This window comes from Pseudophryne corroboree, chromosome 6 (genome assembly GCF_028390025.1).
Source record: "Pseudophryne corroboree isolate aPseCor3 chromosome 6, aPseCor3.hap2, whole genome shotgun sequence".
Taxonomy (NCBI): Eukaryota; Metazoa; Chordata; class Amphibia; order Anura; family Myobatrachidae; genus Pseudophryne; species Pseudophryne corroboree.
The window spans coordinates 132,565,825-132,578,329 of record NC_086449.1 but is presented as its reverse complement, the minus strand read 5'-3'; the positions used below and the strand labels follow the sequence as shown (position 1 = coordinate 132,578,329).

General features: G+C 46.0%; 1 protein-coding gene across 9 annotated transcripts in view; it reads left to right on the top strand.

Moving 5' to 3' along the window:
• CDCA2 (cell division cycle associated 2) overlaps nt 1-12,505 on the top strand; it is a 231,577-nt gene that overhangs the window by 109,538 nt on the left and 109,534 nt on the right. For all 9 annotated transcript variants that reach the window (XM_063931858.1, XM_063931857.1, XM_063931859.1 and 6 more), the window contains 3 exons: nt 1,819-1,952; nt 10,374-10,506; nt 11,688-11,824. In XM_063931858.1, coding sequence (XP_063787928.1) covers nt 1,819-1,952; nt 10,374-10,506; nt 11,688-11,824 — 404 coding nt within the window. The remainder of the gene's footprint in view (nt 1-1,818; nt 1,953-10,373; nt 10,507-11,687; nt 11,825-12,505) is intronic.

Here is a 12,505-nt window from a genome sequence, read left to right as displayed (position 1 = left end):
TCGGCATGGCGGTGGAAAGCCGGATCCTAAGGGAAAAGGCATTCCGGAAGAGGTCATTCCTACCCTGGTCAAAGCCAGAAAGGAGGTGACCGCACAACATTATCACCACATGTGGCGAAAATATGTTGCGTGGTGTGAGGCCAGGAAGGCCCCACAAAGTAATTTCAACTCGGTCGTTTCCTGCATTTCCTGCAAACAGGAGTGTCTATGGGCCTCAAATTGGGGTCCATTAAGGTTCAAATTTCGGCCCTGTCGATTTTCTTCCAGAAAGAATTGGCTTCAGTTCCTGAAGTCCAGAAGTTTGCCAAGGGAGTATTGCATATACAACCCCCTTTTGTGCCTCCAGTGGCACTGTGGGATCTCAACGTAGTTCTGGGATTCCTCAAATCACATTGGTTTAAAACCAGTCAAATCTGTGGATTTGAAGCATCTCACATGAAAAGTGACCATGCTCTTGGCCCTGGCCTGGCCCAGGCGAGTGTCAAATTGGTGGTTTTTTCTCAAAAAAGCCCATATCTGTTTGTCCATTCGGACAGGGCAGAGCTGCGGACTCGTCCCCAGTTCTCTCCCTAAGGTGGTGTCAGTGTTTCACCTGAACCAGCTTATTGTGGTGCCTTGCACCTACTAGGGACTTGGAGGACTCCAAGTTGCTAGATGTTGTCAGGGCCCTGAAAATATGTTCCAGGACGGCTGGAGTCAGGAAAACTGACTTGCTGTTATCCTGTATGCACCCAACAAACTGGGTGCTCTTGCTTCTAAGCAGACTATTGCTAGTTGGATGTGTAATACAATTCAGCTTGCACATTCTGTGGCAGGCCTGCCACAGCCAAAATATGTAAATGCCCATTCCACAAGGAAGGTGGGCTCATCTTGGGCGGCTGCCCGAGGGGTCTCGGCTTTACAACTTTGCCGAGCAGCTACTTGGTCAGGGGCAAACACGTTTGCTAAATTCTACAAATTTGATACCCTGGCTAAGGAGGACCTGGAGTTCTCTCATTCGGTGCTGCAGAGTCATCCGCACTCTCCCGCCCGTTTGGGAGCTTTGGTATAATCCCCATGGTCCTTTCAGGAACCCCAGCATCCACTAGGACGATAGAGAAAATAAGAATTTACTTACCGATAATTCTATTTCTCGGAGTCCGTAGTGGATGCTGGGCGCCCATCCCAAGTGCGGATTATCTGCAATACTTGTACATAGTTACAAAAATCGGGTTATTATTGTTGTGAGCCATCTTTTCAGAGGCTCCGCTGTTATCATACTGTTAACTGGGTTTAGATCACAAGTTGTACGGTGTGATTGGTGTGGCTGGTATGAGTCTTACCCGGGATTCAAAATTCCTCCCTTATTGTGTACGCTCGTCCGGGCACAGTACCTAACTGGCTTGGAGGAGGGTCATAGGGGGAGGAGCCAGTGCACACCACCTGATCGGAAAGCTTTACTTTTGTGCCCTGTCTCCTGCGGAGCCGCTATTCCCCATGGTCCTTTCAGGAACCCCAGCATCCACTACGGACTCCGAGAAATAGAATTATCGGTAAGTAAATTCTTATTTTTTTTTTTAAATTTATATTTCGAGTCACTGACTGGACACATTCTGTCTGTCTGTCTATCTATCTGTCTGTCTATCCGAGCAGAATCCGGTACTGCAGCTAGTGATAAACCCCACGGATAGGGATAAAATACCAACCAATCAGTTCCTAACTGTCATTTCTCAAACACAGCCTGTGAATGGCAGTTAGGAGCTGATTGGCTGGTACGTTATCTTCATCCACTTATTTTGCTGCAACCTAGCTAGTCTGAATTTGTTATTTCATATGCAGGAAAATCCCCCAGATCTCTGAGAAAATACCGTCGCAGATCCACAATCGGTGTCCGTGGTTCACCGGAAATGAACTTCCTGATCCGGCAGATTGCACTTCAGAAAAGCCTTAAGAAGAGTGACCCTGACCCCCTGGTAAATATGATGCCTTCATCTTTAGCAATGTACAACAAAGAGCAAGTGCAGAGATTCTATCCATAATTACATCCTATCTGACCACTTCCCTCATGTGCTTTTCCCTCTCTCACTTACACCATCATTTATTTTCCATTGCCAGCACCGACACTGAGCCTATGGGCTCATCTGGTGCTGCCATTATAGTTATGTCTGTCCATGGGCAGTAATGGTTAGCATTACTACTGCCTTACAGCACTTAGGTCATAGGTTCGATTCCCACCATGGCCCTAACTGTGTGGAGTTTGTATATTCTCCCTGTGCTTGCGTGGGTTTCCACCAGGTGTTCTGGTTTCCTCCCACAGTCCAAAAATATACTGGTAGGTTAATTGGCTCTCAACAAAACTTAACCCTAGTGTGAATGTGTGTGTACATGTAGGGAATATAGATTGTAAGCTCCACTGGGGCAGGGACTGATGTGAATGTGAAATAACTGGTAATAAACAATAAATATACGCAGCACTGTTTATATATCTTAATGTTCTGCAATGTCTTGTATTTTAAGTCTTTGCAGTTATTTCTCTTTCATTCACTAGGGGACACTGGAACAGCCTTATACAGTAGGGGTGCGAAGCTTGCAACCGGAGGTGTGGCACAATCGAAAAATTAGCATTGTCTGCACAGCCAGCTCCTCCCCCTTCACGCCCCTCATCCCTCATTTTGTAAAATTGTGCTGGAGGTACAGCACGTGGGGGCATTGAGCTCCTGACTAGAAATCTAGAAATTATAAATGGGCTGCGTCAACCTAATGAAAAGGGAGACAAAGTCTGCTTAGCTTTGAGAGACAAAGATCCCTTTTGAAGGGACCTGCATCTCTCTACAGGAGATCCTCTTCAAACAGTCTGTGTGAGTACTGGTTGTTATAAGGGCCAAGTAGTATTAGATTTTAAGTATTAGGTTTTTACTATTTTTCCTATTGGGCTTGGTAGGCTGTGCTACATGAGAGGCGCCGCTATAGTTAATAATAAGTCAGATCCCCACAGCGGCGCGCCGGCCAGCGGTCACCAGTGTGGGGCTGGGCTGTATCCCCTGTCAGCAGGGAAAGATGCTGCCTGTACGCGAGACGCTGAGGGGCGCCGCTACGGGACCTGGTGAGAGCGGTCCCGGCGCGCGCCGTCCAACGGAGACCGCTGCAGTGAGGTAGTGCCGTGCGGCTGAGGAGATTCCCTCAGCCGCGTGCGGCGGGGATCGGGAGCGCACAGTAAACTGTTGCAGGACAGGGAAAAGAGCGCGGACACTAGCGCCAGGGCTCCTTTTGACAGCAGCGCAGAGTCAGAGAATAGAGATCACCTAGGAGCATTAATTACAATGAAGTGTCCAAAATATTTCAGGGGCGGCCATCTTAATATTTCCATACAGGCGCCAATCTGAGGGGCATGGATGAGCCCTCCCCCTCTTATAAGAGAACAAATAAGATGGAAGAGGGATTTTTATTGTGGTGACAGCTCCCTCTGCTGGTGAAACTTAGATATCAGAGGGATTTTTATTATAGTAACAACTCTCTCTGCTGGTGACTTAATATACGTACTATGAGGATCTCCTGAAAATTAATTATTATTTATATTTTCAAAGGAATTCTATTGCAAAGATCCTGAAGAAAATACGGGGAAGCGAGTGAATACCAACTCTACCATCGTAACTGACTTACAGTTGGGTGTGTGAGGGTTGCAAGTCGGCTGGTGTTAATTTTTTTTTTTAATTTTTTCTCTCTTCTTTCTCTTCCATTTAAGAGACGGAAAAGTAACCAGCCAGGCAATCCGATACCTTTGCTTCCGTCATCTATCACAGTCTTTCTTTTCCTAGTTTAAAGGGTGAAAGCGCTGCAACGTAGTCTGGTACGGGGTTTAGCAACATGTCTAAAGCACCAACTAAGACCTCTAAGACCTATTATGTTTGCATGAAACAGGAAGAGCACGCGGGTTGGCAGCTCCGGGGTGTGCGATTCCTGCTTAGACAAGGACTCTCCACCTGGGAGCTGTGCTCCGTCTAGGTCTTGGGAAGAAAGCTTTGCAGATAGGATCTCCAAGGAGAGGGCGGAATCACGCAAGCAGCAATCGGAATGGGCTGCGGGATTATCAAAGACGATGGAAGAATTTCTCATCAGGTTAACACTGCCTGCACAAGCAACAAATGTGTGCAAGGCAGTTAAAAGACCTCATCCTATTGTACCAGAATCAGAGGAGGAGGAGGGTCTTATCATTGATACAGAGGAAGGTGAGTTGATTGAATCTAACCTAGACGCCGATTCTCCGGAAGAGCACACGGCAGTCTCGGGTCTTGATTCCTTAATTGAAGCGGTAAAGGAGATCCTAAACTTTAACGTGGAAGAGGTTAAGAAGCCAGAGGATTTTTAATTATTCGAATCCCAAAAACCGCGTTCGGCGGAGTTTCCCATTCCTAAATCTCTCCAATCTCAGATGGAGGAAGGTTTCAAGTAAATTACCCTTTACCTAAAGGTGTAATGATTAAGTGGGAGACTCCACCAGTAGTGGATACTTCCCTAGGACGGTTGTCGAAAAAGACAATCTTACCTATACCTAATGTAATGACTTTAAAGGATGCTTCAGATCGTAAGGTTGACACAGCTTTAAAGTAAATTTTTGTAGCAGCAGGTGCAGCGTAGAGACCTACAATCATCTGTGCTTGGGTAAACAAGGCTATGGGAGCATGGTCTGGATGGATTGTTCAGGCTATTGAAGAGGAAAATAGCCTGGCAGAGATTCCTCAACTGGCGGAGCATATTCGTTGAGTCGGCCTCATACTTGTGTCAAGCCTCAAAGGATATTAAAACAAACAAAAAAACCCCTTGCGCTATTCAGACTCAATTAGAGGCAACAAGGCTTGAATAATCTCAAATAAGATTATAATTACAAGATGATTTTATTATCTATAAAATTGATCAAATATGAACATGTATAATTCATTAACAACTGTAATATGCGCATATACATAAAAATAAGACTAAAACATTACTAATAATAAAACTACTAATGAGCATAAGAGGTGGATCATATAACTGACAGTGACCACAGTGGGCTAGACACTGATAACGTCCTTGCTTTTAATTTTCAAATAGGACCTTCTCATCAAATGTGTTCATGAGTCATTCATAATTAGATATCATATGGTGTAATATATTTGAAGCCTTTGTTTAAAGATCTCTCAATGAATAGAATTCATCCAATTGCTCACATATACTGATGGTGCTTTACTTGTGGGATAACCATTGAAAAAGTCATGGAGGAAGTAGTACACACCCGGGACTCTTAGTGCATCGCAAGCACCTGTGAGAACAAAGCTCCCGTCTCAATTGCCACAAATGATGTCCTCCGTCTCCCACTGAAACTGGCTCCCGTGCACACACCTGTATTGATTTGGAGAGAGAAGTAACAGTCCGGCTCCCGGAGCCCCGCGCACTGCAGGCGCTAGAGATAGATTCCGCTCCTGTCTTCCAGCCGCCGCATATAGCGTCCTCTCATCTCCTGCGTGTCAGTCTCAGACACCGCTGCACTTCAATGAGAGCAAACAGCCAAGGTCCACCGGGTCACAGATAGGGCACTTTCTCTGACGCGTTTCGCTTCTAATTGAAGCTTCCTCATAGAGTAAGTATATATATATATATACAATAGCGCCAGACATCACTAGTGGTTTCTCAAAGGATATTAGCAAGATCGCATCACGCATATCAGCATTGGCCATTTCGGCTAGAAGGATTTTGTGGCTCAGAGAATGGCAGGGAGACTGACTCCAAGAAGGCGGTAGAAGCCATCCCCTTTGGGGGAGAGATGCTTTTCGGTTCAGAGTTAGACAAGTGGATTTCAGAAGCTACGGCTGGAAAGTCCATCTTTCTTCCTACTCCTTATACGAGAACCACTCCACAGGTTGGAAGAGGTTATTCGGGACCAGTGTTTAATTCATTTAGATCACAGTACTTTTGAGCCCTAAAAAGAGGTTTCGGTGCACAAGCGCGTGGAGGCAGAGGTAGAGGCCGCGCACAGGCAACAGTAAGGAATCAGGATAAACCTGCTAACAAGACCGTGGCATGACTGTTTCTCAGCTCACCTGGGGTCCTCCTTGGTGGGCGCAAGTCTGGAAGGTTTTCGGGACATCTGGGCCAAAATTCTCACCAGAAATTTATATAAACAACATAATTTCCCAGGGGTACAAAATGTATTTTCAACAGAGACTTCACAGTCCGTTTATTACAACGGGATTGCCTCGGTGTCCTCAGAAAACAAAGGCACTACTGACAGCGATTCAAAAATTGCTACCATCAGAGGTCATTACTCCAGTCCCCGCCTCTCAAAGAGGAACGGGATTCTATTCAAATCTTTTTGTCGTGCCAAAGCCAGACCGGACGATCAGGCCGATACTCAATTTAAAAGCTTTAAACCATTTCTAAGGGTCTTAAAATTCAAGATGGAATCAATCCAGTCGGTTATTGCAGGTTTGGAACAAGGAGAGTTCATGGTATGCATGGACATAAAGGATGCATACCTTCATATCCCAATTTGGACTCCTCACCAAGCATACTTAAGATTTGCACTGTTGAAGGATCACTACCAATTCAGGGCCTTGCCATTCGGTCTATCATCAGCCCCAAGAATCTTTACGAAGATCATGGCAATAATGGTTGCAGGATTGAGACTGTTAGGGGTCACGATCATACCTTATCTAGACGATCTCCTGATCAAGGCCTCATCTCCGGAACAGCTGATAAAGGCTGCCCAGACATCTCAGAAATGTCTCATTCAACATGGGTGGATTGTGAATTTCCAGAAATCCAACCTCAGGCCAACTCAACGGATTCAATTCTTCGGCCTCATCTTGGACACGGTACAATTGAGAGTATTCTTACCAGAGAACAAGATCCAAGACCTACAGAAGTTAGTAGCTCAGGTACTCAGGACACAGACCGTTTCTCTACACCTCTGTGTGCAACTTCTCGGGAAGATGATGGCGTCGTTCGAAGCTCTCCAGTATGGCAGACTTCATTCCCGACCATTCCAGATGAATCTCATTGCTCAGGGAGCAGGTTCGCACTGGCTTCTACATCGAAGAATCCGACTTCCACCACACATAGGAACCTCCTTAATTTGGTGGTCGTTGCACAAGAATCTCGCAGCAGGCAAGAGATTTGGAATTTGGGATTGGAGGATCCTGACAACGGACGCCAGTCTTAGAGGTTGGGGTGCTGTCCTAGAGGAACATCAGTTTCAGGGCAGATGGACGTTACAGGAGAGCAGGCTACCCATAAACATTCTCGAACTGAGAGCAGTTTACAATGCGCCGAAAACCTACTCATGGGTCAACACTTGAAGATACAGTCGGACAATGTCACAAGGACGGCATACATAAACCGTCAAGGAGGATCAAAGAGCAGGATGGCGTTAAAGGAAGCCACAAAGATCTTGTTGTGGGCAGAAAGGCGAAACATCATCCTCTCGGCAGTGTTCATTCCAGGAGTGGAGAACTGGGAAGCAGATTATCTCAGTCGCCAGGACATGCATCTGGGATAGTGGGTCCTACATCCACAGATCTTCGAAATGGTGGTGAGGAGATGGGGTCTACCTCAAGTGGACCTAATGGCGTCTCTGCACAACCATCAGCTGCCCAGATATGTGTCCAGGACAAGAGATCCAGCAGCAGAAGAAGTGGATGCATTGACACTTCCTTGGTGTTACAGAAGGGTTTACATTTTTGCAACCTTTCCCACTCATAACCCAGGGTTCTCAAAAAGGTGAAACGAGAACGAGTGTGGGCAATTCTAATAGCACCAGATTTGCCCCGCAGGATTTGGTACACGGACTTGCGTGGGTTACTAGCGGAAGATCGTTGGCGGTTACCTCAGAGAGAGGACCTGCTATCTCAGGGACCGTTCCTCCACCCAGACCTGAACAGGCTGCGTTTAACGGCGTGGCTATTGAAACTCGGATCTTAAGAAACAGAGGGATACCAAGAACGGCCATTCCTACGATGATTGCCGCTAGGAAGCCGGTCACAGCCATGCACTACTACAGAATTTGGAAGAAGTACATGGACTGGTGTCAGGAACGTGGGTGGAATTCAAATAACTTCCACTTATCCAGACTTCTACTTTTCCTTCAAGCTGGTCTAGATGGAGGACTAAGACTAGGTTCTTTGAAGGTTCAAGTTTCGGCTCTCTCCATCCTATTTCAACAGCGGTTAGCATCCTTACAAGAAGTTCAAACCTTTTTACAGGGGGTTCTGAGGATACAACCTCCTTTCCGTCCTCCCACTGCGCTGTGGGACCTAAATTTGGTGTTGGAATTTTTGAGATCACCAACTTTTGAGCCGTTGGAAAGAACAGACCTGAAATATCTCTTGGTAGGTCACGTTATTACTTGCCTTGGCTTCGGCCAGAAGGGTCTCTGAGTTGGGAGCCTTATCATGTAAGAGTCCTTTTTTAATTTTCCATGAGGATAGGGCAGAACTCCGTACAAGGGCGGAGTTCCTTCCTAAGGTCGTTTCGGGGTTTCACGTAAACCAGCCGATTGTAGTCCCATCTTTTCAGGGATTCGCAGATGGGGACGTGTCTTTGGATGATGTCGTCCTTCTGAAGGTCGGACCATTTGTTTGTTCTCTATGATGGTCCAAAGAAGGGTTGGCCAGCATCTAAGCAGTCTTTGTCTAGCTGGATTAGACCTGCCTTTAGGCAAGCTTATATTTCCTGTGGTAAACAGGTTCCGGTTCAGACTGGTGCTCATACCACCAGATCAGTGGGTGCCTCATGGGCGGCTGCCAGAGGTGCTTCTACTACTCAACTTTGCAGGGCAGCAACATGGTCATCAGCACACACGTTCACGAGATTTTGCAGGTTTGACACGTTTGCGTCCGTAAATTCCAAGTTTGGACGTTTAGTTTTGCAGGCCACTGACCGCACTCCCACCCTTGGGAGTAACTTTGGGACGTCCCCTACTGTATAAGGCTGTTCCAGTGTCCCCTAGTGGATGAAAGAGAGGTGGATTTTGGTACTTACCAATAAATCCATTTCTCTGAATCCACTCGGGGACACTGGACGCCCACCTCGGTGCTGTCAAACTGCTGTGTTCAAAGTTCTTGTTAAAACAGTTCGTACAAACAGCGTTAGTTTTTCTGTTAAAAGAGTTCTTGGATACTGTTTGATATGTGGTACGGTTCGGTTCCTCGCCAGGGTGGTGGTCTCATGTCCTATTCTCTCCGTCACATTTTCCAAACTGAGGGATGAGGGGCGTGAAGGGGGAGGAGCCGGCTGTGCAGACAATGCTAATTTTTAGATTGTGCCACACCTCCGGTTGCAAGCTTCGCACCCCTACTGTATAAGGCTGTTCCAGTGTCCCCGAGTGGATTCAGAGAAATGGATTTATCGGTAAGTACTAAAATCCTCCTTTTCAGGGAGCAGGTTAGAGTGAAGATCGGTAGGATACTGATGATGGATGAATGCGCAATGATCTTTTGAGAAGTACCATGGTTGCAATTGTGCTGTTTTATTAAATATGTCCCTTTTAGAGACCGATTCAAGTTATACCCACAAATGTCAGACTTTTATAAATGAATGTCCGTTTTATGGCATGGATTGGCAAAAATCAAGATGTCCTACGTAGGTTAAGATGTCATCCAATCAGATCTTTTCCTGCAATTCAACCAGTATCCATCAAATAGTAACTAGTGGATATTTTGGGGGAAGGTGGTGAATAAGGACATGGGAGGTCATTCCGAGTTGATCGCTCATTAGCAATTTTTAGCAGCCGTGCAAACGCATTGTCGCCGCCCACTGGCAGTGTATTTTCGCTTTGCAGAAGTGCGAACGCCTGTGCAGCAGAGCTCCTTCAAAAACATTTTGTGCAAAACAAGACCAGCCCTGAACTTACTCTTCGTGTGCGTTGATTCTAACGTTGGAGGGATGGCTTTTGACGTCACACCCGCCCAACGTTCGCCCAGCCACGCCTGCGTTTTTCTAAGCACTCCCGGAAAGCGTTCAGTTGACACCCAGCAACGCCCTCTTCCTGTCAATCTTCTTGCGGCCGCCAGTGCTAATGAAAACGTCGCTAGTACCTGTGCAAAACCACAAAGGACTTTCTAACCGTACGTCGCGCGTGCGCATTGCGGTGCATACGCATGCGCAGAAATGCCGATTTTTAGCTTGATCGCTGCGAACAATGGCAGCTAGCGATTAACTCGGAATGACCCCCTTGGATAGTATAAAGCTACTACTCACTTGCTGTGCTTCTACTAAAATAATGTAGTGGGAGAAAAGGGCCTTGTTTGTCCATCGGGCTGGCGTCATTCCATAGGCATATATTGATGTCACAGGAGGCTTTTGTGTCGAAAAGAGTTATTTGATCAACCATGATAACAGTTGTGGGTGCTGTGTTCTTCCAGGCAAACCCCTTCACATCTCCGCGGAATTCTGTGCTCCGAGACAAAATCTCTGCATTTCGAAATGTGTTTCAGGCAGTTGAGGAGAGAGAAGAAAAAATACCCTTCCCAGGGTTCTCAGAGAGGGAAGAAAATGGTGAGAATGAAAACAGCAGCAGGAGCTGTTTGATTTTAGCCTGCGTGGAAAAACAATATTATAAATGCCTTTGTTTGTATGTGTATTTCCATTCTATGTGAGTAAACGCAGGCTTGCTTTTATCCACCAGTTGTCATCACAGGGGTGTGCGGGCATTTCCTATAGAAATAAGAATGCAACCTAGATATACACTAGGAACTAGTAACATAACTGAAGTATCACGGACGGCGTAATAGTTAGTATTACTACCTCACAGCACTAACTGTGGAGTTTGTATATTCTCCCTCTTGCGTGGGTTTCCTCTGGGTACCCAGTTTCCCCCCACAATCCAAAAATATGCTGGTACAGATGTGTCCTCCTACATCTTGCCTCAATACGCCATTTATCGGGAGATGCCTGGCGTTAGTGAGCTGACTGTTAGTCCCGTGTAACTCTGTTAGTGTCTGGCGTCTTATTCGCATCGCTATGTGAATAGGACACACAAGCAGATTAAAATGATATGTGTCATGCCTATGTTCTCCTGTAATTGCATACGAAATGGTATGTTGCAGTGATTTCCACTCCATACCATTTTGTATACAGATACAGCTGCGCTCGTACTCAGAATATAGGCATGCCTCATATCATTTTAATCAAATAAGCTGCTTGTGCGTCCTATTTTCATTGTTTCGTAAATAAGACACATTTTAATGCAATGTCACCTGTAAAGACGCTCTGCGCTACCGAGTCACGGCATGGTGTGATTAGAAGGGCTGTTTACCATGCAGGGAGGCTAGATGTAAGTGGACAAATCTGTCGGTTAATCGGCTCTCAACAAATTTAACCCTAACATGAATGTTTGTGTGTGTACATGTGATAGGGAATACAGATTGTAAGCTGTACAGGTGCAGGGACTGATGTGAATGGCCAAATATACTCTGTAAAGAGCTGCGGAATATGTATGCGATATATCCGTGAGGGATGTATGAACGCTGATAGCGGAGGTAGCCTGGATCTTGTTGTAGGTTTTTTTTTTTCTTTTTTTATGACCCCAGGTAGTTGGTACAGCTTAAAGATCTCTCTGCTTGATCTGCATTACTTTCATTTTGCTTGCTTCCCGGATGTGCAGTGCGTATAGCACAAACCAGACCAAACTCACTGTCTAGGTTGGTAGTGTCTCATATGTCATTGCCTTTCTGCAGCAAACGCAAAGGGAGAAATTTCTGAGCCTCCACTGAAAAGGAAGAGAATATGTGGTATTACCGTTCCTGAGACCTCAAGTATATCTGATACAAAGCATACATCGCTGTTCCCCTCACAGCCACTGGAGAACACCCAGGTATGTACTTGATCAATGCAAGAGAAATGCTATTGCTATGTGAACTCCCAAGTTGCATTGTGGCATTGCTGATATTGATCTCTCACATACATACTGTACAACATCACCGTATGAGTGTGCCTGAGGTCTTCATAGCAGAATGTCAAACAGAAGGCCCCGTCCAATAGCCCCCAGGCAATCTTCCTCACCATAACTGTCCAGCACGGTTGGTGTAATGGTTAGCATTACTGCCTCATAACACTGAGGTCTTGTGTTTGATTCTCACCATGGCCCTAACTGTGTAGAGTTTGTATATTCTCTTTGTACTTGCATGGGTTTCCTCTGGATATGCTGGTTTCTGGTAAGTTAACTGGCTGCTGAGGTGAAAAACAACTTGTGTGTGTATTTGTGCACATGTGGTAGGGTATATAGACTGGGGGCAGGGGCTGATGTGAATTACAGTCCAGGGTTTCAAGATATTCCTGCTTGAGCACTTAATTAGTACCTCAGTCAATTTGATTTAACCACCTGGACTCAAGCATGGATATCCTTTAAACCTGGGCTGCAATAGGGGAGTTTGGGAAACTCTGCACGACACGGTTTCTTGTTATTCAGGTTGGATAGGTGCAGCTTCTGATCAGTCTGGTGCTATGTAGGCTACACACAGACTGCGCTTGTCCAGCTCACCCCAGCGGTGCTGAC